Source organism: Rhincodon typus, chromosome 6 (genome assembly GCF_021869965.1).
Source record: "Rhincodon typus isolate 14 chromosome 6, sRhiTyp1.1, whole genome shotgun sequence".
In the NCBI taxonomy this organism is placed as follows: Eukaryota; Metazoa; Chordata; class Chondrichthyes; order Orectolobiformes; family Rhincodontidae; genus Rhincodon; species Rhincodon typus.
Window position 1 is genome coordinate 58,741,082 of NC_063337.1, and position 24,945 is coordinate 58,766,026.

The following is a 24,945-nucleotide window of genomic DNA, read 5'->3' on the forward strand; positions in this document are numbered from 1 at the left end:
CGTAGTTGTTGAGACTATTCTTTCTAGCTGCGGAAATTAGAACACAGTGGTGTGAATTATTAGGATAATGGGTTGATTATTCAGGAATGGGATGGGGAACAATACCTTCTTTTAAGAGATTGTGAATATTGGAATTCTCTACCCTAGATGATAGAAGATACTCTACTTTTGACTACTTAAGGCTGAAGTAGGCAGATTTTTGGTCTCTCAAGGGATATGACAAGCACGTTGGAACATGGACATGAAGCTGAAGATCAGCTATGATCTTACTGAAAGGTGAAGCAAGCTCAAATGGGCCATATGGTCCACTGTAACAACTATTCCTTATGTTGTCATTTCTGTTCTTATTGTTGATAGTTGACAAAATGAACCTAATGGACCCACATCTCTTACAAGACTAAGCTGCCTTCACTTAAATATAGTCATCTTAAATATGCAACGTTATAACAGATCTGCATTTCCATTATTACATCATATCTGTCTCTCCATGATTGTTGGGAAGCAGAAAAGTTAAAGAGACCATACCCAGAAATAATGAGGATTTCTCCAAGGACCTCATTCCTTCTGGAGTGCACTATCATAGGACAATGCCAAACAAAAACCAAAACAAATATGTTCACTTTGGAGTGTCCTGTTAGATAATTGTGTGGTCAGATCAAACATAGTGAAACACCATAAGTGATCAGGAGTAGAGTTGTGTTGAAAGGAATTATGGAGATTCTGTTTAATTGTTGAATCCTCTCCAAGCTCTGCTCAACTGGGCTGAGAAGCTGAACATCTTCTAACCTCTAAGGAGTTTCAAGGCATCTCTCCAATCCAATTGCCTGGTGCTTCTGCATTTTAAAGTTATACTTTGGAGTGCACCAAGATTTTATGTGCAGGAATAGGCTCCTAGCCGACTGACCAGGCTACATCTCAGGGCCGATCACTTATTCTCTTGGTGCTCACTTTTGTAATGGATACGCACAGTATCCTTGCTATTTTTTCCTTTCTTGTGCCTTGCTCTCCACCCCAGCTATAGCTACCAAGCTCAAATTACTTCTGTCTTGCCTTGCATTTAGTGCAGGCATAAAGCCAGGATGCTTATCATGGTTGCAGCAGTCCTCAGTCATGTCAAGAGACACAACATTCAGTCATAGGGGTCTGGCAAGGACAGCCTCCAATATCAGTCCAGAGGCTTGCGGATTGTCAGTCAGTGACTCAAGGTAGTCAGGGTCAGATCCTCTCCTCGCAGATGGTGAGGAGCTGAACATTGGTGGATCATGATCTGTCTTGACTTTTTCTGCTCAGTTATGGGCTGTTGTCTCCTGGAATGAGATAAATGAAGGGATTTATTGAGATGAAATTAGATGGCACTTGTTACTGCTGATGCCTGTGGGGAAAATGCCATTGATGAAAAAGAAAGGGATATAGGATTAACAGTGCATTTGCAAGGTTCTGACAGAAATTTGCCCAATATCACAGAGTAAAGAGGAGCCCAGCTCAAAAAATTGTGGATTGATGTTACAGGGCTCCCTTGGAAAGGCAGCTTCCACTGTCAAGTTTGAATTATCACATTGCAATTTATCCCTTTGGTTCCGGACCACGAAGGTGCAAACTGTTAATGTTGATCATGTCCTGTTGCCTTAAATTGGGTGATAAATATTAAAAGTTATTACTAATTTCTTCCATGCTGCTCATCCAGAAAGAGGTAAGAGTGTTGTTCCACTGGCTTAGGAGAAGGAAGATAGTAACAAAAAAACAAGGAAGTGGGAACTCCATTCACAACTTACCATACCTCACTCACTGCATTACTCTAAACCAATACCAAACATGCTGCCCCTTCTCTCAATGGCTATGACCTTTCTTTAGATGTGGGTTAATATTTGCAGGACCTTGACAGGCTTAAACACCATTGACAGTGAGTGTCTCAGAAGTCAGAGTGAGTAATAGAGAAGTCTGCATTGACTTTTGCAGAAGGCACTCCTATATCTGGGAATGGTTGGGAAAGGATCTGAATGGCTCCACAGAGCTGTTTATGAAAATGTCATTTTAATAACTTTTACTTACTATTTATTCATATAATTTTTTTTAATGTGCTTCACTTCATCTTGTACATCATGCTTGTCTGGTAAGCACTATCTCAAGTTTGCAGTTGTTTGATGGTGAATAGGAGGACATGATTGTTTTGAAATCATTTGGTACATATGCAATGGGTGGATGGTTGCTTAACTTTGTTATTGGGTTTAGTAGAGGGACAGGGGAATTAAGAGTTACTTTAGTCCAGCATGAGTTCATCCAGGTGAACAAAACTGTCAAACTATTAGGATGTTCATGGTATTCCAACAAGCAATGGCTTCAGTAGTCCATCTTCATCTTCTTCCTCCTTGACCTCTTTTTTCTTCTAGTGGAATCTGATCTGATGATGCATTCTGAGTAGTTTGATTTGCCTCCATCCCTAGCTCTTATACAATGATCTTCAGGATATAATATACAATGATTAATTTAGATAGTCTGCTGTGAAATTCTGAAGGGCACCTCCACATCTCCCTAGATAGCAGAAGAGTTCCTTGAACATGCTGAGGCACAACTGGCTGCCATATGGCTTAGACTGTAACGGTTGTGAAATGCATTTTTCAGATTCCTGATGAGTAAGGTTTGCATACGATGTTCTTTGTTGTCCAGCAGCTCACATTTAAGGTTGGTTCCAGATATGAACATGTTTGATACTTTGACCTGTCAGTGTACAAAAATGTCATGGTACCTCCCTGGGATAAATGCCATGGACCTGCATGCATCTTTTCTTGTGGATGTTGCAGAAATGAAGTACCTTTCAGAGGATGAAGTCTCCTGATTGCTGCTATAGTGCCTGAGATGCATATCAAACAAACAAGGCAATCAGTTCTGGTGGGATGTCCGGTTCTTGGGAGGTGGGGGTAGGGAAACGCCAGAGGCCTAGGAGTTGGTCATTAGGGGCTTGTTGAGTGTCGAGATTGCCTCCAGTCATGACGGTCAAAGTCAGCTGGAGGTCTTAGGTGAAAGCCATTAGTGGTAGTGAGGTGTTTCTGATCATGGAGGCTCCTCAGACAGGCACCTAGATCAAGGAGGTAAGTATACAAGCACTTAACATCTGAATCCATCAAGTCAGGTCCTTGAGGAAGCTCACAGCCTCATTATCGTACTTAAAGCTCCAAATCTTCTTTTTGAATCAGGTGGGTCACCCATCCAACATCTGGCTTCAGTTAAATCTAAAAATGGGCATGGTTAAGTCAGAAAACAGATTTCTTACACTTTGCACTCACTGTCTCCCTCTCCCACGCTCTACAACCAAACCTACTTATTTTATTCAGTTAAAAGTCAGCCCAACGCTTATATCCAGACATATAGAAGGATCATCAATCTAGTTTAAAGATAAATTACTGACTGATTCCCAAAAACCTCATAACTATGAATTCCCAAATATTGACATCTCTGAAACCTATATTCTCCAAGATACCTAGCATCTTCAATGAGTTTATTCTTTCATCTTGGATGTGAGGTAATCAGAGATTGATGAATAAAATCATTCTTTTTTTCAGTCTTTTTATAATGTGACACATAAAAAATAAAGTAGTGCCCATTTTGCATGATGTACGGCTGTCCATTTTTTGTTAGTTTTATCTTGTTATGATGACTTAATAGCATACAGATAGAAAATAGCTATCACCATAGGCAACAACAAATTTACAAATGATCGACAGACATCACATTACACAATCTGACAGCATTTGAGTCAGAGTTCAGATTTGGGTCATGAGTACATTTGAATTATTTCCCTCAAGGCTAACATTAAGTTACTTTATTTCCCTTAACCTCCAAAAAAAGTACAGAAACTATTATAAAAATGCAAGAATAGTTGGACATTTGAAAACAGTTAATTTTAGTATTTGATGTACAATACCAGCAAAACAATAGCACCCAGAAACACAAAGAGCAGAATTTACTGCTTACCTTGGTGAACACATTCACTGGCTGGAAATCCAAGGGTACCCCAAGGAGGCATTTTAAGCCCCCCTTCCTGATCTGGTTTAACAGCAGACAGGCACAATCATGCACCTGGTAATTTTGGGTCTTCGCCATGGTCATGGAGTATTTCCTGCTGGCACAAGCTGCTGGCTAGTCAGATGCCAGAAGATTTCCAGTACAGCCAGTGTCACTTGCCACTGCCATTCTGCAGGAGGCCCATGCTGTAGGCCAGTCACTGAGTGAAAGTAGGTGAGATGGCCTTGCTGGTATTGGTTGGGATCGCCCTGGAGGGGAAGCATTTGGTTCACATTTACTTTAAGGGCAGTCAGGAATCTTCACCTGTACCAGTCCTTGCCAATGATAAGTCTCTCCATTGGGCAGGGACGACCCAAATAGAAGGTATTCCCATCAATCATGCTTACTCACCAAAACATGCCAGTGAAGCTGGGATGAGGTTTTTAGTGGCCATTTAAGGCTTTCAATTGGCTTCAGGGCAGGAAGGCTGTCAACTACCCTTTCCCGCCTGAAATTAATCAGAGGGAGTCAGGATAGCGACAAGGTTTTCACCTGCACCTTCCAGCTTCTGTGTGGGGGTGCATTAAACTCTTTCCATAATTTCAATTCATTTCAGAGGACACCACAATTTAAAAATCATTGCAACTTCAAAATTTTCTTTAATTGGACACTTAATTGTCTGACAGTGGAATTTCTTAGAATCTACCTCACAAACACATTCAATGTCTATGCCTCCTCCCAGTCTAAGTAACACACTTCCCATTGCTCTGCTCTCAAATGCTATATTTACTTCTCCCTTATGTATTTATCATGTCAGTCCTGAAATATATCCTTGTCATCGGCTCCAACCAATTGGCACGGCCTGCTGCTCATATTCACGGCCCCTTCCAACTATGCTTCTTGATGTGAAATTTGGACTTTTCCTTCTGCCCTAGGGTAACACTATGTAGAAGACAGCCTTCCCAGGTTTTCTTCCTGTGGTTGCTGAAGCCACAGAAATCAACATACAGTTCAGTCATACTGCCCCTGCCACCGTCCCTATTAACTAGAAATCCTTCCTTTGATAGCTTTGTCTCACCAAGCTTTACTGTCTAAATATTCAGAAAACCCAAAAGAAAAATATTATTGTCATCCCTGAATTAAAATGTACCAATTTTCTCTCCTTGGAGGTGGTGAGAAGGCAATAATTGTACAAGTGGCCCTGGAGAGATACTCGTCTCCTTCTCACCACTTCAGCAATTATGTGCGGAGTAACAAAGTTCATTCAGAATATTTTTGAATAACCAGAAATGCTTTCACTCACAACTGAAGGGCTTTCTTTCCCCATCATCAAATCACCTGTGGCATTTTTCATCTTTTATCCATCACCAGTAAAATTACCTGTTTCCAATTAATGAAATTATGTGCTTTGCTCAACAAAAGTGATGCAGACCATCAAAAATAAGGGAGAAAGGGAGGAGACTAAATCAAAACGGAGTTGGAAGGGGAGGTAAGGTGCTCGGCCCTTTGCAGTGCCCAGCTATCTCTAAAAGCATCAACAGTATTGGTGGACTCCATTTGCTCCATCTCCAAGATCCCCTGGGTACATTCAGGACCTTTTCAACTGAGTAACAATTATTATTGTTAAATGGTGAATTAGCAATCACTTATGGCCCTCAACCTGCTACCAACCAGATCACCTATCTTATTAGCAGGTAAGAAAATTGCTGGTTTCTTGACTGGGAAATCAGGGTGACTTGCCTGTTGGAGAGTAGGTACTTCCATTTATTCCAATTGAGAGCATATTCCCACTAAAAGCCATCATAATGCCCTGCCTCTATACCTGATCCTTCTCCCTGCATGACTCCTATCTCATAGCACTCAAAAGAAAAATACCTACCTTCCTACTGTTAGATCCCTGAACATAAAATATGCGGTGATGATCTCTAGGACCCAGAAGCTGCCTATCAGAGACTCTGTGTCTAAGTTGAACTTCATCATTGAGAGCCATGATTTGCCACGAAACTCACTAGGCAGCTCTTAACTACCTGAACGATGCTCAATTTGGAAAACTTTCTCATTGGTGGGGGGAGCAGAGTGTCATTTTTCATTGAACATACCCTCCCCCGTACTCAAACACTGGTGAAATCAACCTCAGCCAAAGTGTTATGGCAAAATCTGCTTCAATAGCAAATAGATTCCTGACCTGCTAACGGCCTCCTCACTGCTTCTGTTTAGGGTTCTAGATCTGTTTAGATAAAACTCCACACATAGGTTCTCCTCCCGGATTAGTAAACTTTTCTCTATAATACAGAAAAGAATAGCCACTTTTAAAACATTGGAAGAAAATTGTGAGTATACTTTCAATGGTGCTGTTTGTAATGGTGCCCCAAAGAAACTTCATACTGCTGTGTGCTATCTTCAGATCAGAACCTGAACTGACATCACCAAAATGGTGGCACAGGCTTGAAGGACTGATTGGCTTAATCTTCCTCCCTCGTTCTATGTTGCGATAACTTAAGTTGTAGTGACACTTTCCCATTGTTAAGTGGCATCCCTAGTATTGGGACCAACTTCTCGTTTAGATTTAATCTAGATCATTATACCCATTGCTGTGAACTCACTTGACATTAAAACTATTGATTAAGTTTGAAAATGTCATAATAGCATGCATGATGCAATGGAACCTTTATATAGGACAGTCAAACCAATGTGTTGACAACTCAATAGTTTGAGTGCTATAGGGGAAGGAAGAGACTGAGAGGCTACTTTGACAGTAATTGTATTTGAAATAAATGTCTTAAGATTGACATTAATTGAATTTAAACAGCTAGGAAATAAACTAGTGTTACAATCAGTCATATGAATTTTGTATAGGACATGTAATAGCCTGTAAAGGTGAGAAAGAAGCAGATATTGGCAGCTGAGAAAATTCCCTGGAAACATTTAAATTAATTAAAAGCAGATAAAATCTATGATTTAGCCTGTCAATTGCTGAAAGTTTTATTTAATTTTAAATGAAGGACACAGCCAGTTATCAGCGCCGGGTGCTTAAGAGTCTCATTCCCAAGGGCCTGTGATGCTCAAATTTATTTGTAGCTAATTTGATTCTGCTAAGTTAAGTAGTTCCAGTTATACATTCACACTGAGGAGTGCAGCCACTGAAATTGTATTGTACTGTAGGGAACTTACTGTCTGGTAGTTCATTTTCAATAACTGCCAGGTCCCATAACTTCAGAGTAGGACTCACTAGCTGGTGGTCACATATGCATTATTGTTCAGAAAAGTCACATTGGAAGTCATGCATTGTATATTATCAGACATTCAGTGTGCAGGCAACAAATTCAACTTGGCACACAGTTTAAGTCTATGCATTATGAAAGCCCTGTTCCAATGGCTTGGTGATAGGATTGCTCCATCTGAGTCAAGAAGGAGCAGAATTCCATCACCACTCCACACTGAGTGGAAGACTGAAATATGACATCTAGCTGCGTATTTGTGCTTTGATTAAATGGTCATTGGCTCAACAGCAATATCCCTGCCACTGAGTCAGCAGAATTGGCTTTGGACCCAATGTGTTACTCTCTTAATGTACACAAAGAAGAGGTGTAGCTCTTTCACCTTGGTTGTAGACCAGTTAGGAGAAGATATGAGGATAAAAATTGAGGAAGTCACCAGGAAACCACCTGAATATCTCTTTGTTATTAAAGGTTTCATGTATCTCCTGCATCAGCTAAATGTTAGGATCTTGTTGCAACTATGCAGGGCCTTGGTGAGACTACACCTGGAGTACCGTGGTCTCCTGATCTGAGGAAAGATGTTCTAGGGAATGCAGAAAATATTTACCAGACTTATTCCTGGGGTGACATGACTGAGAAATGAAGAGAACATGGATCAGTCAAGATTGCATTCACTAGAGTTTAGAAGAATGAGTGGGAATTTCATAGAAACATATAAAGTTTTAACAGGATTGAAAACACAGGAAGGATGTTCCTAGTGACCAGCGAGTCCAGAAACAGGGTTCACAGTGTAAGGAAATGGGGTAGGTCATTTAGGGCTGAGTTCACGAGAATTTTTTTTTCCACACAGAGAGTGGTGAGCCTGCAGAATCCTCTGCCATAGAAAGATGAAACATTGAATGTTTTCAAAAAGTAATTAGATATATTTATTCAGGCTAAAGGGATCAAAAGATATGGGGAGAAAGTGAGAACAAAGTACTGACTTGGATGATCAGCCATGCTCGAAGGGTTAAATTGTCTACTCTTCCTCCTATTTTCTTATGATTCTACATTTTTGTCTGTCTTGAGGCAGTACATAATGTATGGATCAGAATGTAGGATGTTCAGTGTCAGACATGTTTTCATGAACATACTTTATAGCTGTTTCAATTCAAGTTTTACATGACAGTAGAAACTGGAATTATGCAACATTATGCTACAAATTATGCAGCTGTTTTATAAATAACTGAGATACCTTAATATGCAGCAAATTCAAATTCACATTCTTTCAGTTTGACTTTGAATCATCTAGACAAAAATTAATTCATTCAACATCCATAAGGCCCCTAAATTTGCATTAATTCCAACCTAACTCTCAGTGCTTTGCATTTAGCAATGCAGAACTGCCAATAATTCACTTCGATTAACACTGATTTAGCAACCCCAATAAGACTGATTGAGGAAATAGAAGTATTATATTGGAGCAGTGATCCATTTTGAGGTTTAAGCTGAAGCAATGTGAGTATGGCTTTCCCATTTGTAATAGTTTCACCACTTACTTTTGTTAATAAATATTCAACTTGCATCTCCCGATTATTATAAAGCATAATATAGGATGCATCCCTTCATTAAGCATGATGTTGCTATTTATTCTACTAAAATTATAACTGTGGCTTTCAAAACACTAGGAATTCATTCTGTTCCATTTGTAAGTAAGTGGCCCACATTCATTGTGCATCTGTCTTGTTGGCTGACCATCTGTCAATCAACATTAAAGGAAATTAGAAGCTAGGTGGTGTAAAAGGAATATAAATAACTGAAATGGACACTTAGTTTAGTCAGCAGCAATACTCTTTCTTATTGTCAGGAGAAAATCATATTAATGCAGTTAAGTTTAGAGAGAAACTACCCACAGGAATCACAAAAAAAATCACAAGAATAAAATCCTGTGAAGTTTACCTGCCACTAAGTCAAATTGTACCTTTGACTTCGACATTAACCTGCTTTTCTGAGCAGGCATTTTCTGAAAACTGAATGGCTCCTTTGTCAGATAAACAGATCAGAGCTCAGTGCTATTATAGGGTGCAAGCTGTAATTTTAACTGGTGGCCAAAGTAACCGGCCATTTTAGCTTTCATATCAGGTGAATACAGTGGAAAGAGAAGCCAGAATTATAACAAACCCCATATTCTTTTATATATTTTACAATTCACATAAATATTGGAAACCATACTTGGCTGACCACAAACTCCTGTCAACCACTCCACTACGACACTATTACTTCTCACCAATTTTGGGCATCCAATTGACTGAGAGCATGCAGATAAAGCCGAAGGGTTAGTCGCTCCAAAGCCTTACGCTTCTGAGGTCAATGTGGTTTTGTACTCACCTTGGCCTTTTCCTGTGTCAGGTTAAAGTTAGGGTACTGATGTTTCATAGAATTATACAGTACAGAAGAGGCCTCTTGGCCCAATCATATCTGCACTGACTGGGGACTACTCTAAATTTACACCAGTCCCACTTTCCAGCACATGGACCACAACTTTGAATGTTATAACATTGAAGAGCTCATCCATATTCTCTTTAAAAGTTGGGATGTTTCCCACTTCAACCACCTTCCAGTGCATTTCAGACTTCCATTACTATTGAGTGAAATATCTACCTCAAATCCCCTCTAAACCTCCTGTTTTTCAACTTAAAATTATGTCCCCTCTTTACCAATCCTATGTCCAGCATAATCTGATACATCTCAATCAGGTGCCCCACTTAGCCTTCTCTACTCTAAAGAAAACAATCCAAGCCTATCCAGTCTCTCTTCATACTGAAATGCTCCATTCCAGGCAACATCGTCCTTATCATCCCTCCAGTGCAATCACATCCTTCCTATAGTGTGGTGACCAGAACTACCGACAGTACTTCAGCAGTGGCCCAACCAATATTTTGTACAGCACCAACATAACCTCGCTGCTCTTATAATCTATTCCACGACTGTTAAAGGAAAGTGCCCTTGTGCCTACAAAGTTCCCCTGCTGCCTTCAGAGATGTATGGACAAGCTGCCAAGATTCCTCTGTTTCTACTAGAGAAAATCCTGGACTTTTCAAATCTTTTTAAAAGGTAAATCAAAGCTGGAATGGGTTCTATGGAGAATTCACACAAACACAACTCACAGAACTGAGATGGCTGTCTGGAACCATTGTTCAGCCTGGAATTCCAGTTTACATCTCCTCTCTAAGAGGACAATCAATCAAAACTAACATTTTACACTTTGGACTAGCCAGCACAGACAGCATGGAGTCTAGAGTGGTACTGGACATTCAACCTCAATCAAAATCCATTCGTACATATTTTAACCATCAGAAGGAAACACCAGAAACACAACGGACAACACAGATTTGGAGATAACGGGATACACAGTCTGTATAATTGCCAGGCCTGATCTCACCTAGCAGAGCCTTTTTCTCAACAAGCTTCTGCAGAAACAGCTTCCTCACAGGCCTCCAGCCCCAACAAGCAACTTCTGAACCAAGAACCAAAGAAGCTGAACAGAGAAGCTGAATCAGGAAGGTCAGAAGTCACACGACTAAACGTTATAGTCCAATAGGTTTATTTGAAATCACAAGCTTTCAGAGCATTGCCCCTTTGTCAGGTGAAGTGAGAGAGAAGCACACAGGCACAGAATTTATAGGCAGAGAGATCAGTGGGCACAGAGATCAAAAGATCATACATATGGTGTGAGTGGGGTGTCGACAGGTCAAATAATAGGTCTCTGCGAGTGAGCAAGAGTGTCAAACTATAAGAGTGAAGTGTCAACAGCTGAATAACAAGCGATGACCTATAATCCAATTAAATGAGGCAGAGAGATAATTACAAAAAATTAAAAATAAGCATAAATGGAACAAAGGACATCTGAGAGGGGGGAAGCCAACCAAGCACTATTTGAACAAAAGCTTCCAGACATAGGCCTATTCCGATCCAAGAGAACCAATGGCAAGACTCTCAGCAACCTGAAGCACTTTAAAATCGCGTTTTCCTCAGTAGTGAGCTTCAACACCTGAGACTTCAAAGTTTCCAACCCAGCTAGCAGGGAGGGGAAGGTGGGTGGTGGCGATGCATGCAACGTCAAGTGTAAGAAGCCTGATTAAAGTTTCTATGATTAAAACCCTCGTTTTAAGTTCCAATTGTGTTTAATCTAGCTAATAACATATTCAATAGTATTACTGTCCTCAGTATAGTTGATTGTGTCCATTTCACTGTTTATTGCATTCACCTTTCTTCCTTGTATTATACTTACCTTTTGTATTGTAAATAAACACAGAGATTCTTTTGCCCTGAAACATCTGTCTACTGCCTTCTTCATTTCACATTCCCTAAGTAAGTCCAATGTCTAGAACCAGGATTTGGGGGTGATTTGAACCACCTAAAATCAGCAAATTACTGATTGCAAACCATAACCCTACACTAGGGGGAGGCAGTGATATAATAATAATGTTACTGGACTAGTAAACTAGAACCCCAGGTTAATATTTTGGGGCCATAGGCTCAAATCCTCGTGACAGATAATGAAATGTAAATTCAAGTTAAAAAGATCTGGAATAATAAACTAGTCGTGTACCCTTTGTTGAGGGTCATTGAGATTCATCTGATTCCTATAAGGAAGTAAATCTGCTATTTTTACTTGGTCTGACTTATGTGTGACTCCAAAACCATTGCAATGTGGTTGACTCATAAGTGCCCCCTGAAATGGCCTAGCAAGCCATTCAGCTCAAGGCCAATTAATTTCTCAGCCACTGGTCCCAATATCCCACAAACAAATTAAAAGAAAAATATTTTGTACTACAATCTGTGCTAGTTCATCAGCTGGTTTTTCCAACTGAAATGTATAAACTTTCATCACAGTGGGTAGAAGTTGCTATGGTAGAAGAGGGGTTTGTGCTTGCTCATCATAGTTCTGGTGAATCTTCCTGAGATAACACTGGAAACTAGAAAGCCAGAGTGGAATAACCACAGTGATTAGTAATAGGCATTGCAAGACCCCAAGGAACGTGTTACTTTTTGGAAAGACTTGCCAATAAAAGTAAAATCGAAATATTAGCTGAGTTGGTTGTCAATGTGTAGTTATGATATTTAGTTAGCTATTTAGAGGTTTTGAATTGAAATCCTACTTTGTCAAATTGTTAAGATGAATTGAAGAAATCGCTGAATTTGTGGGCTAGCACCACGAAAGTTCTCAGATTATTGTAAAAGTCAAATTGTTCTCCAGTATCTTTCATTGAGGAGATACATTACCCACATCCCATTTGGCTTTGGTGACTCCAGTCCCACAATATACCCTTGTTAGTGTCACCAATACAACAAAGAAAAAATGTGGCCTACTCTTGGATCTTTTTAAGTGATTAAATCAAAATATATTTAAATAGTATTTTTTTTTGTAATCTTAGCAAATGTAAAACTCTGACCTTTCCTCAGTCAATTCCTCTATGTAAGAGAACTCTGAAAAAGTGTTGGAATTTTAAATATAGCAGTGAAAATGTAGATATAGCCTCAGAAACCCATCTTTCAAAACACCCTTTGAATTACAGGCTTACAAACCAGATTGTTAACATGTTTCTTTGTTAGCTGTGAGCACAATACATATTGAAACATGTGGTTAGAGGTTTCTTATCCAAGTCATTGAAAAATACATACATCAATTGTACTATTTAATGCCCTTCCTGCCCTTAGCTGTGTATTTGTAATGGGTCGAGGTACTTAATTGGGTAGTAAGGTGCAGGGTAAAGACCTCACTGCCTCTACCTGTTTTATGTCGGCATGGCAAGGCTTATGGACAGCTTTCCCATCTGGCCACTAATTGGTATTCAACCAGCAGAGGATGGGGATTTGCCACAGGTCTTGGAAGCCATTGGGAGGCCTGCCAAAAGCCAACCTCTGCCCATGCTGCCCATCCTGGCTGACTTCTCTCCCAGGTACTAAACCTAGGAGTGTCCAATGTGGACCAGTTAAGAGCCTAATGGATGCTTAATTCTGGAGGCAATGTGGGATTCCAGTAGTTCTCTAGCTGATGAGTAAGATCACCAACCCAACACCGACACTAAATTAGGCTCTCCATTTCTTTTTGCTTGATATGGTGTACACTGATTTTTTTTTCATAATACCACACAATTGTGCAACTTTTTGGGAGAGGTTACTAGGAGTGAAGGTCCTGGCACTCAAAAAGATAAAAACTAACTTTTCCTTTAGGTTCGTAACATCATTGTTGTGGATCAGCTGTGAAACCATTACTCAATTTGCCTGTTTTCTTGTCCATTATATCAGGAGAAAGGAAAAGCAGGGAGCTTGTACCTTAAAGGCCAATCATAAAGCTGAGGTACTGTCGAGTGAGGAAAGAAATCTATCCTAAAGTGTATTATGAAATGATGTAATTTAATTTAACCAAGTCTAACTCCATACAGGTTAATTTCCTGAAGTTGGGAACTTCTTACTGTTAGAACAATCTGGACCCAAATGGAAAGGATACTCCAGACCCAGTGGCTGCATTTGTTCCCTAGGTTTGACAAACCAGCTAGCCAGTCATTGTACATTCAACAGTAATGTTCCAAACCTGCCTGGTTACCCTATCAGATTGCAGTCTATCACACAGAGCTGATTTAAGACAGAGATAATGAGGAATTTCTTCTTTCAGACTGTTGTGAATCTGTGGAATTCTTTACGGCAGAGGGCTGTAGCGATTGGATCATTATATATCTTAAAGTCTGAGGTAGGCTGATTTTTAACAATAAGGAAATCAAGGGATATAGGGAAAAGGCAGGAATGTAGAATTGAGGATTATCATATCAACCATGATCTCATTGAAAGCTGCAGCAGATTTAATGGGCTGAATGGCCTACTTCTGCTCCTTCATCCTATGGTGATTTGATTCTATTAACGTCCAGTAGTTTGGAATTTATTTTGATCATCAGGTAAACATAACTCAGCTGGTTGTTCCATGATGGAAAATATATGCGATGTGATGAAATTAATACAGATCAAATCTTTCCCAGATACTTGGATTGCATAAAATAGTTATAGCAAATTTTAAACTCTATTAACAATATAGTAGAAGTGTAATCTCATCTAAAATAAATAGGCTACCGTCTCAATTATAGCAGTGGAGAATAGAATTTCAGACAGATATAGTAAACACTTGTATGCAAATATCCCAAAGCATAGCCTTGCACCAATGTCAAAGAATTAGAAATATTTTTATTGCCTGTATGTCCATTTCTATCTATCAATACTCAGAGCAAAATGAGTTGGAACATTGAGCATAATCCATACAACGAGACAGGAATATTGTTGAGGATCTTTTGATGCTGTTCATGTTATTCTAATTTAACATTTTTCTTGTTCTTACCTTAGAGTCTCTCCAGATGATCCTCTCCTTTTCCATAAGTTTACCAAACTGCTAGAGCGGCTAGCTGCAGAGGATGACTTCCCATCACCAACATGCATTCGGACAACAGTGGATGTGGTAAATGCGCTGCGCACATTCCGTTCAGGTTTAGCCAGGATGATGTATACTTTTGGAACAAACATACAGCCCAGTGCCACTGTAGCGCTTAGACTAACAGAGAAACACATGGTAATGATCTTGTAGTTGCTTCCAAAGTAGATCGGTACAAAGGCAAGCCATATGATGCAGGTGGTGTACATGGTAAATGCAATGTATTTGGCTTCATTGAAATTAGCAGGGACATTCCGAGTTTTAAAAGCATAGAAGGTACAGCTTAAAATCAACAGGCCATTATATCCAAGAGGAGCAACCACAGCTATGTTGGTGGTGTTACATATCAGCTTGACATCTCGGATAGTTGGGTAATCATAGACGACCTCTGGTGGCTCCATTATAAAGAGGGAAACAATTATCCCTAACTGAATACATATCAGCATTGAGGCAATTACTAGCTGGGCACAAGCACTCATAAACCTGGGCTTCTTGGTGCAGATCTTCTTCTTGCTCCCAGCAAGGATCCTTGCAATTCGATTGGTTTTTGTCACAAGTGCAGAGTAGCTCATTGCAGGGGACAGACCAATTCCAATTCTCTGAAGGTAACAGTAAATCTTTTGGGGCTTGGCGATGAGAGAGAAGGTACACAGGTAGCCGAGAAAGATTCCCACGAGAATGATGTAGCAAAGTTCCCGGCTGGATGACTTGACCACAGGAGTATCCCGGTACACCATAAATATAAACATTACAAACATGGTGGCAAGAAGTCCCAGGCAGGCAAAGACAACTGCAGCAATTGGCTCAGGATCTCCCCACCTGAGGTACTTCACAGGAATCCTTTCACAGTCTGCAACAGAAAGAAAAGACATATTTGTAACATAATATCGTTTATAAACTAGTCAACTGTCAAAACTGAAACAACCAGTGGTGAAAAATATGGAGAATCTTCATTGTTATTATATTTCAATTTAGAGTCATTGGACAATCTTCAATCAATTTCTGTTGCTCTCCGAAGAAACAGAAAAATAACAAATTATTATTAACAATTAGAGCAGTCAGTCCATCCATTTTCAATTATACAACCAACCAACCCAAATTTCTATACCCATAGCTAAACAAGGAATCTGCTCCTCTTACTGTCAAATCTTCCAATCCAATCAGGAGATTAAGAGTTTGTCCTGCTTTGTAAGACCAGTTATACAGAAATTATTACACACTTTTCTCATTACTCTGTAGGACTTCTAACTTCTCCTATACAATGTCATAACACTTCTGATGTATAGATTTTCTAATCTATTATAAATTCTAATCTAAGATGAAGATCTAACAATAAGCCATGCACTAAAGCATATTCAACATGTGACAGATGCTAAGAATCTTCATAGAATATTTCCAAACCAGTTACAGGACACTTCTGCACTTCAATGTTGCATCTCGGTTCCACTGGTAACCATAATTGTAATGCAGCTGTAAGGACACTGCTTGCTCAGGGACATGTACTCACTCATGGATTAGAACCAATTGCAACTCTAAGCTTTACACTTGCTGTCATAGCACTCACTCACTCACTCACTCAGAGCTTATGTGGGTGGCAGTAAGTGCAAGAAAAATGGATAACAGACATAACACGACCAATTTCTGAAGTTATTGAATTCAATATTGAGATGTGAAGGCTGTAAAAGTACAAAATGAGGTGTTGTTTCTCAATCAAAAACAGAAACTGCTGGAAAAATCTCAGCTGGTCTGCCAGCATCTGTGGAGAGGAATCAGAATTAACATTTCAGGTCGTGTGATGCACAGTGGCTCAGTGGTTAGCACTGCTGCCTCACAGTGCCAGCAACCCGGGTTTGATTCCACCCTCGGGCGACTGTGTGGAGTATGCACATTCTCCCCATGTCTGCGTGGATTTCCTCCGGGTACTTTGGTTTTCTTCTACAGTCCAAAGTTGTGCAAGATAGGTGGATTGACCATACTAAATTGCCCTATAGTAGTCCACAGATGTGCAGGTTAGGTGCTTTAGCCATGGGAAATATCGAGTGGGGATATAGCCCCGGGTGGGATGCTCTTCAAAGGGTTGGTGTAGACTTGTTGCGCTGAATGGCCTGTTTTCACACTGTAGGGATTCTATGGACCCTTCTTCAGAACTGTTGTTCCTCGAGCTTGCTTTATGCTTCATTGAAACATTGCAGTGCACCCAGGATAGAAATGTTAGCATGAGAACAAACTGTTTTCTGAAAATAGCAAGTAACTGGGTGATCAGGGTCATTCCTACAGACAGAGAAGAGATGTTCTGCAAAGCGGTCACCCATTTGCATTAATACATTGGTGTGACCTTCAGACACCTTTGTGTTCTTTGGGAAGCCAACTGGAAAGTCCAGCTCTGACTGAATAATGTCCTACCATTTAAGCAGGGGCTGAGGTTTGAGGTTTTCACGTGGAGCTCTATTCTTCTCCACACCTGCTCAGGATTTCTTACAATTTCTCTTCTTTTTCAGACTTCCAGCATTTGCAGTATTTTGATTTTCTGTTGGAATGCTCATTCTTGTTGAACTAAGGTGACCATCCCTTTGCAATATTAAAAGCTAGATTCATTGTTGCCAGGATACTGGCATGACATGTTAAAGTGCTTTGGCTAAAATGCATGAAGGAAAGGGTTAATAAGCAAATGGATTGAATATGAACAGAAGGAGTCCTAACAAAGGAACAATCTTTAAATGAGATTCCAATGGCAATTCATAGCATTTTGAAGGTATTTTGCTAGGCTTTGGGTCTTATTGTGCCTGTTTTATAGAAACGCTCATTATCCATTTGCAAATTTAGATGAAGGTCCCAATGCCTGCTTTCAGAACTTATGATGACACCTTCTATTTAAATTTGTTTGACAGGACAAGTCAAGTTTTCTGTGAAAGGCAATGTTCAAAGTACCCATAGTTTCAAGAGTTAGGTGGCAACATTCAATTCTATTTGGCAGTAAGGGATGGGTCATTGCAAGGTTTTCACAAGGTCACTCCAAACAGTTCAGGGGTCTCTGAACAGGAAATCAAAGTTGACAGACAGGTTGAAAGTTGGTAAATATGTGAGGGAAAGGGGTGGACTCCATTTTAGGAGTGCTGCAGTTAGCTGTACTGCTGGGAAGGCAGCCGAACTGCACAGATTCCATGCAAGCAGACTCAATGAAGAGTCAAGATAGTTAGATGATTCTGTGCTGTTAGAACAAATCCAGGAATAAGTTCTAGGAATTAGTAGCAGCCAAAAGTTGAAGTCAGATTTCAGAAGTCACCCTGGGGAACTGAGTTGTCCTGTGTTGGAGGAAGCTGTGAGGGGCTCAGAAAAAGCCTGTGAGCATTAATGAGAGTGGGGTTAAAGCTCACAAGTAGTGGTAGCCATTACTAAAAGAATAGTTATTTTTGAATTGTTTGTGTGGAGCTGGAGCAGCTGAAATGCCTCCATAACTCCACAGTATCCCAATTATCTACTACTGCAGCTTAATCCTGTTTCCAGGCAAGTCTCAGCTCTCTGAGTTGGGGAACATGTCTCATTCATGACACACATACAAGATTTAAAATAAAAAATCTACAGAAGAAAGGAATTGCCTAAATTGTGAACTTAAAAGTACTTCAAAGCATGCTCTATGGGCAGTGGTCACATGCACCCTATTGACATTGCCAGTCAGAACCCTCATAGCACATCTCATTTAATCGATTTACAGTATATTCCTGAACTTCAGTGCTGCACTCAAAGTGCAACAATCACCATCATTGTAACGCTGCTGCAGGGACAGTTTGTGCACAGGGTCATGAACTGGACCAGGCTGCATCTCTAGGCTGTTCACCTACTTTCTTAGCACTCACTCACACTTAGATGCTCATAGCAAGGCACTGCCTTGCTCTTTTGCAACTTGCCCCACAGCCAGAGATACCAAGTTCACGGTACTGCTGTATTGCCTTGCCATTTAGGACTGAGGAGAAATTTCTTTACCCAGAGTAGTGGGCCTCTGGAATTCTCTGCCACAGAAAGCAGTTGAGGCTAAAATATTGAATGTTTTCAAGGAGATAGATATAGTTCACAGGCCTAAAGGGATCATATAGTAAGATACTATAAATCGTTGACTGCCAATTTTAGGTAACTGTGATCATGAAAACAATAAAATTAACACCCCTGATTGTGGAAGTATGTTATTTTCATTATGTTTGTATTACTTCCAAAAGAGAAAAGGTACCAATTTAACTTTACAACAAGAACGACAACTTGTTCCTTCAACACAGTCAGATATCCCAAAGTGGTTCTTAAATGTTTTGTAAATCAAAGTTTTACACTGAACCTAGGAAGGAGATAATGTGGCAAATGTGCAAAAGCTTGGTCAAGAGGGACAGATTTTAAGAAGTGACTTAAAAGATGACACAGAGGATGAGAGGTGCAAAACATTATGCAGGGACCTTCAGAGCTTAGTGTCTTCACTGCTGAAGGCATCACAAACAGAGGAACTGTTAAAATGGGGGCTGAGGGAAAGACTGAGAACTGTTGTTGTTGGATATGAGTTTTTAATTGTTTGTCTGTTCAACGTACTGTGAAACAAAATAGCATAATAAAATTAGACCGGAGCTTGTCCCGCCAAGTATTTGCTCAATCTGACTTTAAAGGAGATTGAACAAATACATTTAACAAAGACATGAATATTTGGTTCAAGTGATAGTGGGACATTAATATTAGCCTCCTGATTTATGCAATCATGTAGGTAGTTATAGGAAAGCATGAGTCAGTTCTTACAAAAATAAAATGCTCAGTCTAACTAGACACATGGTTGTACTTGAGAACTTGAACTTTAACAGAATCACAGAAGTGTTACAGTGTAGATAGGTGTCACTCGGCCCTTTGTGTCTGCCCTGGCTCTCCAAACGAGCATCATTCCCTGCTTCTAATTTCCTGATTCCTCCTATTATTTATGAGAAATTAATACTCCTGAGAAAGTTAAATTTGTAACTTTATATAATCACTGTCTTTTTCCACAATTCATTCGAAGAGTGTAATTACATCTGGTTACAACTTTATTTCAATAATATGCTTATATTTACTATGCTCAGAAGCAGTCTGTAAATTAAATAAATCAGCTAGTACTGCATGATATCATAAACCAGAAATGGATTCAGCGGAAGTGCCTAGGTAATTCAATACATTTCTGTAGTGTTATAGATTTCTTTTTTACAGATGAAGCAAATACAACAAACAACTGGGTTCAAGTATTTAATGTTATGCTGAAAAAAAGCAGAATAGTTGGCAGATTGAATTTGGAACATCTCCCTTACAGACCCATCTCTATATGTTTATAGCACTTTGGCCAGTATTTCTCCTAGATGAGAAAAAAATTAATTCAGTCACTAGAGTGGTTTGAATGAAAAAAAAGCCTTACATAATAAAGAACAATGCTTAAACTTAGTTTTTTCAGTATAGTAAGCATAGTTTATATAAGCTAGCATTTATTTCATAATCTCAATTTTAAACCAAGTAATCATTGAGCCGGCTTAAAATGTTAGATTTTGATCTAAAAGCAAGAAATAAGCACTCAGATAAATTAAACGCAATATGGCAGATTTCCCAAAGCATTTCTTTAAAGGCATTTCAAAATACTCTAATAATAGCATACAGGAAAAACGGGACATTGCATCTTCAACTTTGGTTGTGTTGGAATCACAGGCTAACAAGTTTTCTGTCAATACTTATGAATATGGTCAACAATGTGATAATGACCAAATAATCTAAATTTATGATGTTGATTGAAGACCGGGATACCAAAGTAAATTCCCTGTTCTTGTCTGAGATAGAACACGGGCGGCACAGTGGCTCAGTGGTTAGCACTGCTGCCAGGGACCTGGGTTCGATTCCACCCTCGGGTGAATGTCTGTGTAGAGTTTTTACATTCTTTCCGTGTCTGTGGGGCTTCCTCCAGGTGCTCTGGTTTCCTCCCACAGTCCAAAGACGTGCAGGTTAGGTGGATTGGCCTTGCTAAATTGTCCTTGGTGTTCAGGGATATGTAGATTAGGTGGGTTATATGGGCCTGGGTGGGATGCTCTGAGGATCAGTGTGGACTTGTTGGGCTGAAGGGCCTGTTTCACACTGTAGGGATTCTATGGAACCATAAGGTATTTTATATTACTGTAAGCATGCCAATGGGACCTCAGTTTAAAGGCTCTTCAAACAGACATCACCTCTGACAGTTTAGTGCTCCCTAAGTAGTACACTGGAGAGTCAGTCTTGCTTTCATATGCACAACTGACATGTGCTTGGCCATGTACTTTCATGCATGAGTTGCTTGAAGCTGCAGCAGGCACTATTTACAACACTGGCCAGTTTGCTGTCCACTATTGCAGACAGGTTGACACTGATTCTCTGTATTCCAAGTGAGCTGAATATATTTCATTCTCTTTCTTCCAGAGATAGCAGATAGAGTAAGCATTATGGTTATACCAGGAATCTATGCTTCCCATTGGTGTAGCCTGTCATTGACAATGCACACATTGCTTCGCATATGCTATATATGAACACAGATGTACTGCCAGTGCACTCCTTCAAAATCTGACTAATGTATAACCATAAACAGCATATAATGCAGGTGAATAGCCAGTATCCGGGCAACAGCCATGATATCCTCATCCTGCAGCAATCAAACAGGCCATGTGAATTTGAGCAACCATGAAAAACCAGATATTGGCAATTGGATGAGAAGCATTATTCATTGACTATGGGTCATGACTCTGGTGCATAATTCACACACATTAGCAGTGTGGCTTTTGTTATATACAGCCCACATGAAATTAGACTGGGCAGATCACTTGTATCCTTCTGGAGGAGACCTGCAGTAATCAGCAAGCAAGTGTCAAGAAAACAGTGATGTTGTGTAAGCCACACAACAAGAGTATCATAAAAACACTATTTGGCGAGCACCCGAGGAGAACAAGAAAGACAACACACATATGAAGAGCGAACAGCACAGTTACTACATTTTCAGTCTGTGTTTGTACACTTCATCTGATTGTGATACCTGCAAATACAACCTCAATTCACCATTAACTAACAATTCCAAATTTTACCATCCTCTCTCACTGATAATCACATTATCCACTCATGACAATGCAAAAATAAAAGCCATTGCAAATTAATGTTCCAAACCAAATTTATGAACAAACCCATATCATGTGGCCTATAAAACATCAGTTGATTACCTATATGCATATCATAGAATCCCTACACTGTGGAAACAGGCCTTTTGGCCCAGCAAGTCCATACCACCCCTCCGAAGAGCATCCCACCCAGACCCATCCCCCTACCCTTTCCCTGTAATCCCACATCTCCCATGTCTAATCCACCTAATTTACACATCCCTGGACACTATGGGCAATTTAGCATGGCCAACCCACTTAACCTGCACAACTTTGGATAGTGAGAGGAAACCAGAGCACCTGGTGGAAACCCACGCAGACACAGGGAGAATGTGCAAACTCCTCACCAACAGACACCCGTGAGTGGAATTGAACCCGGGTCCCTGCCGCTGCCAGGCAGCAATGCTAACCACTGAGCCCCCGTGCTGTTCCTTAGAGCCCATCTTCCCTGTCCCTTTGCCTGTCCTAGAGCTCCAAGGCAGTATTAAGCAATTGCATCGTGGCTGGTTGAAGATTGCTAATTTTAAATGAAGGAGACTGCAGGTGGTTTTGCGAGGTGGCTTCAAGGAGTTAAGGTCTTGAGGATCCAAAATTGGATACTACTAACTTGTTACAGCATCACCATTGGTAGTGGGAGGACAAGTGCTGTCATCTTGAGAAAAAAACAGGTTTGGGTTCCAAGAAGACGCAGTCACTCCTGCAAGGCAGAGCCTGAGCATTTTGGTAAACTATTAAAGGGCATTTTAATGGACTGCATGAAAACTTGTAAGTCCCTTTTCAACTCTGACAGCCATTATAACAGCAAATTTAGTTTGCACAAGAGCAGAATGAAATTCAAATGCAGCACTAAAACCTATAGTGGCTCCTGTTGTGTTGTAATGGAAGCCGAGATTTCAGCCATCAGAAGCTGCGTTATGGTGGATTCACACATCTACAAATGTAATTGGTCATCAGTTCACAGTGGACAGAAAGACTCCAATCCCAGTGATCAAAGCTGCTCCAAGTAGGTGCCAGGCAGCTTGGCATTTCATTCAGACCTCACAAACACCAGTGTTATTCTGTAGCCCATAGCCTCAGAACTTGCACATGATCTTGATGTTTAGCAAGCTGCCTTGGCAGTAGGCCACTCATGCTTCGTATCTCAACATATAGAGATCCCATCACCAAGTCACATAATGTTTGGTGCCAACAACTAAGTTGGTGTCTGCGTGTGAGAATGTAAATGAGAAAATGATGAGTGACAGAGGGTGAGCTTTGCCAGCCCTTTAATGACAGACTGGGAATCAGGAAAGTTGTTAAAATAGTGACACAAAGTGCCAGGGGAAATGTATCCTTATTACCAGGAGATCTTACCATGCATAGAGACCAAATTAATTAGCTGTCCACCAACTTGAGATAGGTATTACAATTGTCCTATTGATCAGCATTTAACAACCCTGCTAGTATTTTCATGGGATCAACCTCTGTCAGATGGTATGTCTATCTGTTTCATCAAGGTGGCCTTGCAGCAGCTTCCCAGGGAGTGTACTTCCTTTCCTGAGGCTCTATGGCTCACGGAGGGTGGCAATGACCAGCCCCATGACGCTGCTTCTGGTGATAGCCTGCCTGACCTTCCACATAATTACTTTGCCTGCCAGCTTCAATGGCACTTGAATATGCAAATGTTTGTTCCTTCACCCTGCACCTCAGTAGCACGCACCTCAATTGGTGCCAGTGCTGTGGCTTCAGAACTGCTGGTCTTCTGGCTTTGCTGGAGCCACTGCCATTCCTTAATGGGCCATGGTCCCATTGATGGACACTTAATTGGCCATAGTCAGTAAAATCACCACCATTCTGCCACCACTTTGATTCTGCCATTCACCCATCTGGGTTTACTACCCTCATTTGATCCTGTAAGCAGGCCCTATGATCCAGCCTGTGTTGTTTCTTCTTCATCATCATTATCTTCTTGGTCTTGGATCTCCCCTCACTGCCTGATCAAGTTATAGTTCTGGGGTATCTGAAAGGAGGGAGACCCAAAAGCACGATTGTGTGGGCAGTATAAGAGGTGAATCCTTAATATAAATGCAGTTTAAAATTCAGGGGATTGTAGGATTGGGGGAATAGATCATGAGAATAAGGATCAATTATGAGGATATTGTTATCTTCATTGGTTTCAATAACACCGCCAGTCACAGTTTCAGTGGCAGGCACTTCACTGATGGTGAACATAATTTCTTCCATCAGATTCAGGACAAGCAACTGCACCCATCCCCATCAGTTATTTCCTGCTATTTCCAGTTATCTGCCAGTCTTTCTTGCAAGAAATAAGAAGGAGTGCCAACTGTTGGGGTGGTACAATGTAATTGGCTGATAAGCCTGTTGTGTCTTCATACACAAGTAATGAGATTTGTAGCAGCAATTAATTGTGTAAAAGGGGTGAAGCTATGAATTTTTTGATACGAGTCCTGATTGATAAAGAATGTTTTATGTGAATAATCAGGATGTGGTGCACTAAGCAGCATCTGACATGAGTAGTGAAGTTTTTGGCAAATGGTATCAAGAGATACATTGACTGATTTTGCCCAGTTGTGAGATATCATTAATCATCTTTTGCTTTGCATCCAGGTTCTCATAGATTCACCCCTGTCATAGATCACATAGCTATCTGGCCCTATTGCTTCATAAAGTTTATATGGGGAGAACCTCCTGCTTCCCTGTGCATATATCACATCTATCCTCCTTATCTGAGCTCCTTTACCAAGATATTGAGCATAAATGAATCATGCAGAATACTCTTCTGCTGTTATGCCTTAATTCAGCCATTTTCCTGCTCAGGCTGTCTTCCACAAATAGTTCCAATTTTGCCTTTGACCAGAATTTGCATTAACAGTTGCAGATTGGTTTTAAGTAATGCAGGAAAGATTTGCACAAACATAGGCTCCTGCCCAGCCCTTGCAGCCCTAGAATAGCAGATTTATTGCCAGCTACATGCTAAAATCATACAAATTAGTTGGCAGCAGGAAATTGTTGTGCTGTCTATATCATAAGCAATAGCTGTGGATTAATCACACATCCTAGTTCCTGTGTTCTTTTTCAGGATCTATTGCATTTTGTTCTTCTTTTAGTCGGC

The 24,945-nt window shown here is 40.3% G+C and overlaps 1 protein-coding gene across 1 annotated transcript in view; it reads right to left on the reverse strand.

Annotated features, from left to right (window-relative positions):
* grm5b (glutamate receptor, metabotropic 5b) overlaps positions 1–24,945 on the reverse strand; it is a 488,213-nt gene that overhangs the window by 12,890 nt on the left and 450,378 nt on the right. Inside the window, exon 7 of the mRNA XM_048598053.1 lies at positions 14,587–15,526. Within this exon, the coding sequence (XP_048454010.1) occupies positions 14,587–15,526 (940 nt within the window). The remainder of the gene's footprint in view (positions 1–14,586; positions 15,527–24,945) is intronic.